Source organism: Nycticebus coucang, chromosome 3 (genome assembly GCF_027406575.1).
Source record: "Nycticebus coucang isolate mNycCou1 chromosome 3, mNycCou1.pri, whole genome shotgun sequence".
Lineage (NCBI taxonomy): Eukaryota > Metazoa > Chordata > Mammalia > Primates > Lorisidae > Nycticebus > Nycticebus coucang.
Window position 1 is genome coordinate 16,168,952 of NC_069782.1, and position 14,872 is coordinate 16,183,823.

The following is a 14,872-nucleotide window of genomic DNA, read 5'->3' on the forward strand; positions in this document are numbered from 1 at the left end:
ACACCATTTATTGATCATCTGATATAGACTAAGCACTGTGCTAAGTGCTACTGACACCTGCAAAAGAAATATTATATCCAGTTCATAAATGAGGAAACTGAGGGTTAAATCTGAAAGAATTTAAAGAAGTGTAAAGGAATATAGATGCAAAACAATGACATGAAAGTGGGAGTGAAAGAAGGAAAAACAAAAGTGGAGGCAAAACTTGCAGTCAGGAACAAGCAAAACATGCATGGCCTGAAGGCCCAAATTCTTCCTCTCTGTGGGCCCTAATCTTGGATCTAAGTTTTTTAGGAGACAGTGGCCCTGGAAACATGACCAGTTAGGATCTGTAGGTAGAGAAATTGCTCAAGAGCACACTGGACTTGGAATTCAGATCAAACAGGAATTTCTGGCCTCTTTGCCTACTTGCCCTGGCGTTGGAGGCCCGTTTGCTGTCTATGGCCAATATATCCTGCCCTGTAAGCTTTCTTACTCTGTACGCCTATCTTTCTCTTCCTCAATAAACTTTGTTTCATGCTTGCCTTAAAAACAAAACAAAAGTAACACCCCAGGAATTTCTTTCAGACACCCCACCATAAAGAGGCAACTATGAATTGTTCAACAGTGTCCTCAACAACACCCTTATAATGGACTTTGTCGCACTTTTAAGGTCTGTTCCTTATGTCAACACTAATTGCAGGCCAGTGGTATCACACAAAGTCCAGTTCAGGAAAACTTAGAATGTTAAATAACTTGCCCAAGATCCCAGAGGGAGTGGGTGGTCCAGGGGGCTCTGAACCCAGGTCGGCCGCACACTTCGCACTCTTCTCTCTACCCTAATGGCTTTTTGCTTTGGACCCTTCTTCTGTCATGAACTGGCTACAAGATCTTGGGCAAGCCTCTTAAACTTTATGAGCCTTTATTTGATCATCTGTAAAATAGGGACAATAATAATATCTATCTTATAAGACTGTTGTAAGGATTAACTGAGATAATATATGTCAAAGCACCTGGCATGTGGAAGGCTTTTGATCATATCCAAAACCACTCTTCATTATGAATTAAGTATTCTTATCTGAAGCTCTGAAGAGGATATTTCTGCATTTCCCATTTCAGATCCCAAGGATGAAAGGCAAGTTTCTTGGGTCAGACTTTATCGCCAGGGATGAAACACTTGAGTAGCAACAGTAAAGTAACCAATAACAACAAACTTCTAAAATAATTGGTGTTAGGCCAGCACAGTGGTTCACACCTGTAATCCTAGCTCTTTGGGAGGCTGAGGCGGGTAGATCGCTTGAGCTCAGAAGTTCAAGACCAGCCTGAGCAAGAGTGAGACCTAGTCTCTACAGATAGCTGTGGCAGGAGTCTGTAGTCCCCAGCTACTCGGGAGGCTGGGGCAAGAGAATCACTTGAGCCCAAGAATTTGAGGTTGCTGTGAGCTGTGATGCCACAGCACTCTACCAAGGACAACACAGACTTTGTCTCAAAAAAATATCAAATCAAATCACTGGTGTCCTTATTCACCAGCATAGTTAAAAGTGCCCCTTCCTGCTTTGCACATCTACCTCATATTCTCCCCCCACAAGATAATGACCTTGGCAGGTTAATGTTAGGCATCATTTATAATCACTGCAAAGAGACTGAAATAGACCTCACACCTGCAGTCCCAGGTGGGAAGATTGCTTGAGCCCGGGAGTTGGAGACTGCAATAAGCTAAAATCATACCATTGCACTCCAGCTTTGGTGACAGAGTGAGACCCAGTCTCTAAAAAAAGAAAATAAATAAATAAAAAGTACTTTAAAAAAAAAAGGAAGTCTGAAATGATCACAAGTCAGATGATTGAATTATAATTATGTGTGACTGCCCACTATATTTTGAACTTCATATGAAATTATGTTATTGTTATAATTTTTTTAGATACCATTTTCATTAAAACAGTTTCTCTCTGGATGGTGGGATTCATGATAGTTTAAAATTTTTTTATTTTGCTTATCTATATTTTTCTGTAATGAATGTACTTTGCCTTTGTAAAAGGCAAAACATTAGTACGTTAAACAAAGTTTACAATTAGAAATGGAAGGGCAGCAAAGGAGTAGGGCGCCGGCCCAATATGCCGGAGGTGGCGGGTTCAAACCCAGCCCCAGCCAAAAAAAAAAAAAAACTGCAAAAAGAAATAGAATTGGAGGGGTTGGGAAGTTTGGAAGAACAAGGAGCCAGCCACAATAAGCCAAGTAATTAACCCTTCCAGCCTCTGGGGCCTTAGAGAGCACAGTGAGGTCAGAGCAGGTTTAAAAGGGGATAGCCAAGGAAGAGAAAGGATTTTTTTCCAAGCAGTGGGAAGAAGTCATGATAATAGCCATCACCTGAGAGAATGCAACAGAAGTTACTTTTCTGGGAGCCCCTGGAGCACAGCAGCTGTTCCTTATTCATCTCTGTATCCCCAACAGAGGGTCTGCCAAATAGTAGGTGTTCAGTAAATTTTTGTTCCATTGAATTTGTTGTTGAAGGAGCAAATGCTGCTAGAAATAGACGTTATCAAACAAAAAGCCTGGTGGAACGCTTGGAAAAATGGGCTCCTGTGGTCTGGGGAACAAAACCCCTAAATGGCCATGTGCCAGCAATCTAACACGTCCACTCAGGCAGGCTTAAGCAGATTAACACCTACTGGCTTGGGTGAGAAACCCTTTTTGCCTGGGGAGCAGAAAAGAACCCCCCTTGTATTCCCTTTCCTACCAGTGAGACCTCCAGGGAGAAGAGCTGCTGACACTTGCATTTTAAGGAAACCAATAAAAGAAAAGCAGCTAACAGTTTGTGCTTAAAGTCTGCTCTCATGTTTTTTATTTGTTGGTAAAACAACAAAACTTCCCTATTTGTGTAACTCCCACCTTTTCCCCTTATTTCTCCCTTCTCTCCCATTTTCACATTTACATTTATTTAAAGTTTAGAGGGTGGTGGTGGTGGAAGGGATTGATGTTTATGAATCCTGTAACGATCCCAAGACAGCTGTTACCAGATAACAGTGAAACTACTGGAGGGAAACGTTTTATTCCCCTCCCATCCCATTTGTTTTGTTTTGTTTTGGAAGAGGTTTTAAACACAGGACAGGAATATAACAGACAATCAATTAATGATTTGTTGAATAAATCAATGAATGGTTATCCAATAGAAACCAGACCTTATGCTAATTTCTTCTTATATATCAAACCATTCAATCTTCACAATAACCTTTTGACATAGGTAGTTTTACCTTCTTTTTCAGGAGAGAATGTTGAGTCCCAAAAGGTTAAATGACTCGTTCAGGTAAGTCGCAGATTTGGGATTTGAACACAGATTTGCCCAACTCCAAAGCCTTTATCACACTTGAATGTGCCATTGAATCCCTTGAAGATCTTTTTAAAATGCAGGTTCTGTGTCAGCAGGTTGGGAGCGGGGCATTTATATCAAGCTTCTAACTGATGACGATGCTGTTGGTCTACAGATGCTATGGTCTCCTCTATTTGAGTAACAGAACTCTGTAACACACTACCTCCTGCCTTACATCCTGTTTGTTGAGGGCCATTAAAATTCAGAAGTTGTGAGATTCTGCTACAGACTTGTGAAATTTAGACTGCTTCCTAGGCTACCTGTCTATAAGCTTTCCTTCAGATCTTGTACTAAATCCTTTTAATCTTTTCCCCAGGAGGATTCTATGAACCATCACAGATGTTTCTCAAGTTTTGAGCTAAGCCTTTGGTTTGTACCTGCCTGAGAAATAAAATAAACTTCTTTAAGTGTGTTGAGATTCTAGAGCTGCCCTGCCCTACACCATAGCTGCTAGCCACATGTGGCTATTTAAGTTTAAATACCATTAAAACTTGAGTTTCTTGGTTGCACTAGCCACATTTGAAGTGCTTAATAGCTACATGTGGCTAGTGGCTACTGTTTTGGACAGCTGAGATAAAAGCACATTTCCATTATCACAGAAAGTAACAATATGTGGTATTAAACAAACATTTCCTATAACTTTCAAGACCGATACAGGGAAAGTATCGGGAATTTATCTCTATGCATCTGATCGGCCATCACCTGTCTATAAGATAGCAGTGTTTAAGAAGACTGCCTACTGAGGCTGGAAACATCATCTGTTTGAGTTACACTCTACAATTCTTCCATGGTCAAAATCTGACCAAATTGACAAGCGGCAGCAAAGGCATCAGTTCCCAGAGAGATGCGTTGCTTCGTAATCCAGCCTCAGCCTGTCCTGCAGCTTGCCCTCCTGCTGCTGGCTTCCCTGGTGTGGGCACTGGTCTGTCCTCACTGTGCTGAGGTCCTTTCTGCCTCAGGCCTGCACACATGCTGTCTTCATTGCCTAGCATGTTCTTTTTCCCTCCTCAACCTTTATGTGGCTGGCCCTTGTGATACTTTAGGCCTCAAATAAATGTCACCTCCTCCGGCATTCCCTGACCACCAACACAGGTGGGTCCCCATTTTCTACTTTTTCTTAGTACTCTATTATTTTCACTCATAGCATTAATGACCATTTGAAATTACATGTTTGCTTGGTGGTTTACTTCCTTTAAACTTTTTTTTTTTGGAGACAGAGTCTTACTTTATTGCCCTCAGTAGAGTGCTGTGGCCTTATAGCTCATAGCAATCTCAAACTCTTAGGCTCAAGTGATCCTCTGCCTCAGCCTCCCAAGTAGCTGGGACTACAAGCACGCACCACAATGCCTGGCTATTTTTTAGAGACAGGGTCTCGCTCTAGCTCAGGCTGGTCTGGAACGCCAGAGCTTAGACAATCCACCCACCTTGGCCTCCCAGAGTGCTAGGATTATAGGCGTGAGCCATGGCACCTGGCCTCCTTTAAACATTTAAACAAAAGTGTTTTGTTTTTAAAGACAAGATCTCATTCTGTCACCCAGGCTGGAGTGATGGTGATCATAGCTCACTGCAGCCTTGAACTCCTGGGCTTAACCGATCCTCCTGCCTTGGCCTCCAGAACAGCTGGAATTATAGGCATACACCACCACGTCTGGCTAATTTTTCTATTTTTTCAGAAATGGGGTTTTGTTATGTTACCCAAGCTGGTCTTGAACTCCTGGCCTCAAGTAATCCTTCTGCCTTGGCCTCTCAAAGTGCTGTACACTGTGCCAGGCCAGGTAGTTTCCTTCCGTATTGACTCCTACCCACTAGAAGGTAAGTACTATGAGGACAGAGACTATGTCTTTCTTTGGCTTCTATACCCCTAGGACATGGCATAGATTAGACACAGAATACATTTTTGTTGAATGAACAAACAAATGAATGAGAGATCCAAGGTCCCAACATCAAGCCAAGACTTGATGGTGTGATCCACAAAGAGTGGATTAAAAAATGTACTTTCAATCCCAGCTTATTTTTTCTAATTCCATTCCTTTAAAGAAAGAAAGCAGCAGGGATGGCTAAAGGAATTCACTGGCAGTGAGGTTCTGTAAATGAGTCATTGCAGGCTCTGTGGCAGGGCTGAAGTGTCCACCCTACCCCACTTCAGCTGCCCCAGAATAACTGGGCTTTTGTTATTTGGAAAGACTAAGGGTCGGTTATGTTTGTCAGAACCTCAACTCATTTAGAGAAAATGCAGCTGGGAAGGCCAGATGTTCTACAGTTAGGGTCATTTATGGGGAGTTTGCCTTTATTTCATTAGGTATCCTTCCTAGCATCTCAATGATTTAATTTGCTGGTTTTGTGTAGCAGGGAACCCATGGTGGGAAGTTGAAAACAGGAGTTTAATAGTTAACTTCTATTGTCATTGCTGAAGGAGAGAATACTTAAAAGGACATCATAAACGAGGTTTTAGAACCCTTCTGTGGCCTGACCGACCAGAACACAGTCGGGAGCTTAACATTTTGCTTTAGATGACAGTAAAGAAGTATAGCCCAAGGTCATGTTAAGTGGGCTGATCAGTTTGGCACCACATGCCATCCTCCTCAGGAGGAACAGAGCCAGTTTCCTTAAAGAAAGGTAAGGTTTCTAAACTTTGTCCCTGTCACAAGGGAGGTTGGAAACTCACGAAGTTGGCGGGGAGGGATGGACAAATTGGCTCAATTTTACCTTGTAGAAATCTATTCAAACAGAATTTTTTAACCTTTCTCTTAATAAACCCGATCAAAATTGGCCATATGTCAGGAATTTTAGCTACCAGATAGTCCTTTCCTCTCCCTTTCTCCCTCCACTTTTCAAAACAGTAAGTACAGTTTTAAGAAAACATATTTGGAAATAATGGGTGTGGAACTAGACGTAGATGAGGATAAGGAGACTGGCTGTTTTCCTACGGAGTCGTGACTCATTGTCTGTGCTACCTTGGATTCCCTAGTCCCTGTGTCAAAGGATGCCAAAAGGTTATGTGCAGTGAATTAATTTACGTTAAATTAATTTACGTTAATTTATGTTCACGAAGCAGACATAATTGCCGGCCCCATATACCAGAGGTGGTGGGTTCAAACCTGACCCCAGCCAAAAACCGCAAAAAAAAAAAAAAAAAAAAAAAAATTAAACAAAGCAGACATAATACTGTTCCTTTTTCATAGTTGAAAAATGGGGAAGTATCCATTTAAAGTGAGACATTTGTTGAGGAATTGCAGGTCCTGATTGCCTTTACTTTCAATAAGTCGAAACTGGTAATACTTACATTGTCTACTCAATGACACTCAGAATATGCTAGAAACCCAACAAAACAACTAGATCCCATAACATTCAGTTGAGGGTTTTTTTTTTTTTTTGAGACAGAGTTTCACTTTATTACCTTCAGTTGAGTGCCATGGTATCACAGCTCACAGCAACCTCCAACTCCTGGGCTTAGGCGATTCTCCTGCCTCAGCCTCCTGAGGAGCTGGGACTACAGGCGCCCGCCATAACACCTGGCTGTTTTTTTGTTGCAGTTTGGCCGGGGCCGGGTTGGAACCCACTACCCTGGGTATGTGGGGCTGGCGCCCTACCCACTGAGCCACAGGCATTGCCCCTCAATTGAGGCTTTAATAAATGTTTTTAGCCAGCAATTGCTTTGTTTTAATTTTCCCCTACCTTTTCTTTATTTTTTGCTTCCTCATTTGGGTCCTTCTTAAGAAATTGGTTTTCCTGTCTTTATTAGAAACTACTTCAGAAACTTTTTCGAAAAGTAGAAAGGACATAAATCAAGCACTAATTTTAAAATAGAAATAAAAATTAACTGGGCATGAAAACTATGTGTTGAGTTAACTTTTTAAAAAATAGGCAAATGTGTTTTATAAGATTTACATAATTGTTCACAAATTCATAATAGTGTTCAATGAAAGTTTTAATTGGATTAATTCCCAAATTTAAGAAGCCTACCATAATAGATTTCCTAATATAAGGTGTATATCATGGATAATTTGTGCATAATAATGAAATATCTATAAAATCATACATGTTATTAGGAAGTTATGATTGTTTCCTCCAAGACTGCGACCCACATTGCATGCCAAGATCCAGTTTAGTTTAGCAACAGAGTATTTTAAAAGTGGTACTTGAGAAAAATATTATGCATTGTTTTATATAGGATGACATTTTTAATGCCCCCTGGAGATATCTGAGAACAAAGCTGGAATGTGCCAAAATCTTCAAAGCTTACAATCATTTGAAGAGAACCTGTTTCACATTTGTATTTCTAAGAAGCTACTTTTATGACTCTTGAACACATTGCACAGAAATCTCTGAACACATTTATGATATTCCTGTGGACTTGGCTATCATACCTGCCATAGCTTGAGGCCTTCAAATTGCTACAAAGAAAGCCAGGCAGACTCCCTAGATGGCTGAGAATAAGGAGAAGATCCTGGGAATCCTTCCTTCACACTCTTCGCCTTGTTTGATATTTTGCCACGCTTCAAGAAATGTTTCAACCAAATGGGTTTAACTTCATAATGCATAATTTCCCTGTTTCCTTCAGAAGGTCGTTATCACTAGCAGACTTCTGTGTGTGTCTCCCTGGTGGCGGCAGGTTATTTGGGCAAATGGCTCCTTCCTGCAGTAGGCAGCAGACTCAGGATGGTTGCCCAATAATTTCAATCTTTGAAGAACTCCAGAGACCTGCTGAAGAGCTGAGAACAGTGCATAAACTCTTCCCTTTTTGTTTTCAGTGGATAAAGTTGTTCTTTTCTCTATAATTCCTCTTCCTGAGCCTCTAAGCAGGAAGTAAAACCCACTATGGAAAGAAAAATGGGCGGGAGGTGGAAGTCTAATCACATTCTTCCTCCTCAAAGTAGAATTGAGGTACATCTTTGTAAACAAATATGGTTATGCTCAGATCTAAATTTCCACAAAAGAAGAGATTTTTTTTCTAGCTGTGTACCCAACATGAAATCAAAGCTTGATCTAAGGCCATTTATCAACAACCCAGTTTTCATTCTTTTGAGGAACAAAGTTTCCTTAGCAGTCCCTGATAGAGGGCCACTGAGTTTGTTGCCAAGCATAAAAAATGACAGGTACCTGTCCAGGTACCAGGTCAGGCTCTGAGGGATCCACCTATTCCCTTTCTGAGTGGGTGTAGTTCTGCAGAGAGAAGAAACTTTGGGGACGGAATTAATCCAAAGACTCCGGCTATATATACTCCCCCTTGCCTCCAGCCCTTTTGTTTTGTTTTGTTTTTTGAGACAGAGTCTCACTCTGTTGCCCTGGGTAGAGTGACCTGGTGTCATCCTCGCTCACAGCAACCTCAAACTCTTGGGCTCAAGCCATCCTCTAGCCTTGGCCTCTCAAGTAGCTGGGACTACAGGCACTTGCCATGATGCCCAGTTTTTTCCTGTCTTTAGTAGAGATCAGGTCTCACTCTTGCTCAGGCTGGTCTCAAACTCCTGAGCTCAGGTGATCCACCTGCCTTGGCCTCCTACAGTGCTATGATTATAGGTGTTGCCACACCACCAGCCTTACCTCCAGCCCTTTTTACCAGCTACTTCCTCCTCCTGGAACACCTCCTTCCTGCCTTTGTGCACCCATAACACTCTGACACTTCTCCCAACTTAGCACTCATCATACTATTGTGGCTGCCCATTTACTCATCAGAACCCTAACCTCTAAACATGAACTTCCAGGGGTTAGGGACCATGAGTAGGAGTGTTTAGCATATAGAAGCCACTCGAGAAATACTTGTTGGATAAGTGGATGGATATGTGAGGATAAGTGGATGGATATGTGAGTTAATGAATGAATGATAAAAGACAACATTCATAATGGGTCAATCTGTGATCCTCAGGAAAAAAAAAAATTAGTTCTCAATCTATTCTGAAACAGTCCTAAGTGGAACTAGGATATAATGAAGCCTGTGCTATGAGGATCTGGAGGAAGATTCTAACTGGGAGGGTGATGGAAATGCTAAGAAGGTAAGTCAGACAGAAGGTGGAAGGCGGCTAGCCTTGGAAGGAGGAATAGTGTGAGAAGTGACTTGAAGAAAGAGCACTCTTGAAGGCTTTAGTGTGGGGGCAGGAGGTTCTTTGCGCCAACACTTGGTGGAAGTATGAACCTCACAAAAATAAGCCTAGTGGACAGTGTGAGAGTGGACAGCGTGAGAGTCACTGCAGGTGTCCATGAGAGGTGGGGGAGGCCTGGAGCAGAGGCACGAGTAGGATGGGAAAAAACAGATCAGTCTAGATTTGTCTTAGAATGACCAGACTTGGGAGGTGAGATGGGGAATGCCAGCTGTCCCCTCTAAACCCGTCCCTCCACCCGCTGGCTACTTGTTTGCTATTCTACATTCCTCAGCCTCTTTTGTAGTTACTGGGGCTAAGTGACTCACTGATGGAATTAAAATGGAAGTGACGTGTTCCACCTTCAGGCCAAGAATTTTAAGAAAGTGGGCTTTCCCCCTTTCACGCCCTTTTCTCATTCCTGCTAGCTGGTTGCACTCTTGACAGAGGCACCTAAGGCAGTGGTCCTCAGTCGGGTGAGCTTGAGGCTTACTGAAGAATATTGCTGGGCTCTACCCACTAGTGTTTCCAATTCAGTAGGTCTACAGTGGGACCTGACAGGAGCATGTCTGGTACACATAGGTTTCCAGGACATGCCGAGAACCACTGCCCTGGGGCATTGTAGAGCCTGATATTGAAGGAATAGGTGTTTCCAAATGCCTGCATTACAGAGAGCCTCCACTATGACCGAATAGTCTGCCAGTACTGTTTTCAGGCATGAAATACATTTCTGTTGTGTTAACTCTGTCCATGTTTGGATCTATTTGCTGCAGCAGCTTAGTCCTTCCTGACTAATACAAGAGTGGAGGGAAGGGAAAGATTTGAAGCTGGCTTTCCTATTTTGTGCCTGGGTAATGGGAGGATAATATTAGCAGGTTTGGATGGAAAGATAATCAATCAATTATCAAGCTCTTCACTCGGCAAAGATTGGAGTTTTTGTGAGGTGTTCCCGGATACCTCCAACCAGGTGGAACCTCTCCTTCTTGGGAAGCTCCCAACATGACTTCATACCTTGCTTACTGGACATGCCACATTCTTCCTTCTATTACAGTTGTCTCTGTACTTCTGTTATTCTTGTGGTTGTCTCGTAGTAGCAAGGACTTAGCATATTAATCTGCATAATTCTCATAGCACCCAGCACAGCACTTGGCACATAAAACATCCTCAAGGGAAATACATCCACATTTATGTACACACGAGTCTATATAGACACACATAGACATGTATGTACAAATATACGTTTATAAACATGTATGCATATGTGTGCATTCAAGGTTTTCTTTGAACTTCAAAAATACTATTTCAGGTACTAAATCTGATGTTTCTGATGACAGTCTAATTCTCTCTCCATCAGAGATTATCTATGTTTTCTTTTAAAAAGCTAAGTAGCTTTCTTTTATCTTTGATTTTCCTTTTCTTTTATTCTGAGATAGAGTCTTACTCTGTTGCCCTGGGTAGAATGCCCTGGTGTCATGATAGCTCACAGCAACCTCAAACTCCTGGGTTCTAGCAATCCTCCTGCCTCAGCCTCCCAAGTAGCTGGGACTACAGGTGCCAGCCACAAGGCCCAGCTAGGGTGAGTTTTTCTATTTTTAATAGACACAGGGTCTTGCTCTTGCTCAGGCTGGTCTTGAACTCCTGAGCTCAGACATTCCACCGGCCTTGGCCTCCCAGAGTGCTAGGATTATAGGCATGAGCCATCACGCGCAGCAAAATCTTTGATTTTCTTCAGTAGATTTAGAGGTAAGTTTTTTTTCTTTTTCCATTTATTCAGCACAGTATTCAATGAGAGCTTTCAGTCTAAAAAGTTTTGTCATTTTTCCATTATGTAAAACAGTCAGCCTTTACTTCTCTACTGTCTCTGGAATACTTGCCAGATTTGATTATTGGAATTTCTAGATTTATCAACCCTTTCTCTGAGTATTGCCTTTAACTTCCCTTTTCTTTATCTGTGTATCACATTACCCTAGAATTCCTCAGCTCAGTCTTCAGTTTACTAATTCTCTTTCAGTTAAAACTAATTTTCTAACATTCAACCTATTACAATTATTTTTTATTTTTATTTCTTTGCTTTTTGTTGTTGTTGTTGAGACAGAGTCCCACCCTATGCCCTGAGCAAAGTGCAATGGCGTCATAGCTCACTGCAACCTCAGACTCCAGCTGTGGGCATCCTGCTGCCTCAGTCTCCGGAAGCTGCTGGGATTACAGGTGCTTGCAGAGGCGCCCAGCTGGGGTTTTTCATTTTTTTAGGAGTTAGGGTCTCACTCTTGCTCAGGCTAGTCTCAAACTCCTGAGCTCAATCAGTTCTCCTTCCTCAGCCTCCCACAGTGCTGGGATCACAGGCGTGAGCCACAATTACATATTTCTTTTAGAAGGTTTTTACTTGACTCTAATGGGTATGATTTCTTCTTTTTCGTTCTCATCTTAACAGTTCTTTTCAGACTTCATTCCTTTGGCTATGAAAACTTTCATTTACTTTTTTTTTGTTTGTTTGTTTAATAGAGTTGCTCACTCTGTCACCCTGGGTAGAGTGCTGTAGTGTCATAGCTCATAGCAACCTCAAACTCCTGGGCTCAAGCAATCTTCTTGCCTCAGCCTCCTGAATAACTGAGACTACAGGTGCCCGCCACAACACCTGGCTGTTTTTTTTTTTCTTTTTTCTTTTATATTTTAGTAGAGAAGGGGTCTTGTTCTTGCTCAGACTGATCTCAAACTTCTGAGCTCAAGCAATCACCACCTTGGCCTCCCAGAGTGCTAGAATTACACGCACGAGCCTCCACGCCGGGCCCACTTTTCTTTAGTTTGTTATTTCTTGTTCATGCAATTGGGCTTCCACAGATGCATGGGTGACTTTTTCTTGCAGTAATATATACACAACATAAAGTTTACCATTTTAACCATTTTTAAATGTACAGTTCAGTGGCATTAAATCTATTTGCAATGTTGTGCAACCATCACCACCATCCATTTCCAGAACTTTTTCCTCTTTCCAAACTGAGATTTTGCACCTGTTCAACACTAACTCCTTGTTTCCCACTCTCTCCAGCCTTTGGCAACTACTATTCTACTCTGTCTCCATGAATTCAGCTATTTGAGGTACCTCATCTAAGTGGAATCACATGTTTGTCTTTTTGTGTCTGGCTTTTTTCACAGAGCATACTGTCTGTAGGGTTCGTTCGCGTTGCAGTGTGTGTCAGGATTTCAGCCCATTTACGTACACACCACATTTTGCTCATCCATTCATCCATCACTGGGTTATTTCTACCTTTAGCTATCACGAATTATGCTGCTATGAACATAGATGTACACATATCTGTTTGGATCTCTGCTTTCCTTTAGGTGTAAATGGAGGCTTGAGTGATTCTCGGTTGTAAATGTTTTCTTTACTTTTTTTTGAGAAAGAGTCTCACTCTGTCATCCTGGGTAGAGTGCCATGGTAGCATAGCTTATAGAAACCTCAAACTCTTGGGCTCAAGTAATATTCTTGCCTCAGCTTCCCAAGTAGCTGGCATTATGCCCTGCTAGTTTTTAATTTTTTTATTTTTTTAGTAAAGAGGAAGTCTCACTCTTGCTCAGTCTGGTAACACCTGAGCTCAGGCGATTCACCTGCCTTGGTCTCCCAGAGTTCTAGGATTATAGGTGTGAGCCACCACCCCTGACCCTCAGTTATAATTTAATTTTATGAGAATTCTATGATGTCTTGTTCTGTATGGGCCTCTCATCAGAGCAGCCTCATGGCATCGTCAGCCTCACAGCAAACAACCCTAGTTTGGCTCACTTAGGGTTGCCATAACTTAAGAAGTGGCTTCTTGTCCTTTCCAGAGATGCTGCTCAGTTTTTGGTTCATAGAGAATTCCCTTTCTTGTTTTCAAGAATGGCTGTGTATTAATTTATGTTATATATCATTTTAATCATTTCAGCAGCTTAATTTTGGGGGTGGAGTTTTTATCATATACTTAATCTGCCAGCTTGAAAACAGAAGCACACAGAACATGTACCAATAAATAAATGAGCACTGGAAAGTCGTTCATGGATCCAGGAAGATACCCCGGCTTGGGCATTGTCTTTTGGAGACTGGAGGCAAAGAATGCTTTTCCAGAAAGCCCTTGCTTTAAACAATAACTCCCCACCCAAAGCTTTTGAGGGACCTCTTATTACCTGTAGTGCTGAGGCCAGTGTACTCAGGGGATGGGTTGCTAACGGGGGAGGAGGGAGGTGGCACTTCCACAGATGTGGCAGATTTTGCAGGAGAAAATGATGGCACTGGTGAAGGAGTTGGTGGGGTGGCGTCTGTCAGGATGATCTCTTCTCGGACTTCTGCTATGGATGGAGACAGGATGAGTTCTTAGAACCAAATGTCAAGGCAAGTTGTCTTTAATGCACTTTACAAAAATGAAGTATTCTTTTGAATCTGTGTCATGTTACTCCCTTGCTTAAAACACTCGGATGGCTTCCCATCCCCATGGTTGCACTCAAGACGATGCCCATATACATTACATGCCTACTCTAAAGGGGAAAATACATTATTGGTTTCACACCACTTGACCCACTCACCATAACTATTAATAAATTCCTTGGGGTACAGAGTTAAGGAAACAGAGCTCGGAAGGAAGGACGCAGTTCATGAAGCACACGCAGTGCTGGCTTACCAGTGCTGCCTTCTCCCTTCATGGCTCGCATGAGCTCATTGGCCCGCTCCTGACAGTGCAGAGATTCCAATAAGTAGAGCACATAGTCATCAAACATCAAGTGAATTAAGTGAAAAGACCCTGGTGAACAAAGATCAAACAGAAGAGAAAGTCATGTCGTTTCACACATGGCCCCCATGCCTGGTCAGCTACACATGGAGCACTCCGCTCTCGTGGTCAGCTTAAGAATCTCAGTTCTTCACTCAGTTGCAATCCCCTCATGCTCAGAGGTTGCTCTTTGCTGTACCCTCAGCCTGGCCTAGTGCTTGGCATAAGATAAGTGTCATGAACAGTTTGTGGCAAGTCAATCTTTTCCTTGCTCTGTTGTTACAATGACACCATCAAAATGGCACCCACTAAACCATCTGTCCAAATATTTCTCACCTCTCCTCCTCATCTGAGCACCCCTCACTCTGTTCGGCACTTACTGACATAGTGCCTTGCATTTTAATCTCTAATACAAGCATATTATGCCCCTAGTTGGACTTTTAAGTATGTCCAGGTCAGGGACTTTGCTTCCTAGTTCATTGCTATCTACCAATGTACCTGATATAATTCTGGGAACAGAATCTAAATTTCAAAATTGCAACAACTGAATTATTTTCCTAAATTTTCCTGAGATCTTATGTAGCACACAGTTCTTAGGAAGGTATTCAGTTGAAAAGATCTGTAGTTTCAAGTTGTACTCTTCATTTTCTATTTCATCAAAGAGAATGTGAACAATCATTTTTAAAGACTTTCCTATGTGCCAGTCTCTGTGCTCA

General features: G+C 42.1%; 1 protein-coding gene across 9 annotated transcripts in view; it reads right to left on the reverse strand.

The window, feature by feature from the left end:
- The window catches only part of RFX4 (regulatory factor X4), a 183,346-nt gene that overhangs the window by 14,889 nt on the left and 153,585 nt on the right, over positions 1-14,872 (reverse strand). For 8 of the 9 annotated variants that reach the window (XM_053586647.1, XM_053586644.1, XM_053586648.1 and 5 more), the window contains 2 exons: positions 14,070-14,189; positions 13,579-13,740 (listed from right to left, as the gene is read on the reverse strand). In XM_053586647.1, coding sequence (XP_053442622.1) covers positions 13,579-13,740; positions 14,070-14,189 — 282 coding nt within the window. The remainder of the gene's footprint in view (positions 1-13,578; positions 13,741-14,069; positions 14,190-14,872) is intronic. The other variant, XM_053586645.1, reaches the window with a different exon arrangement.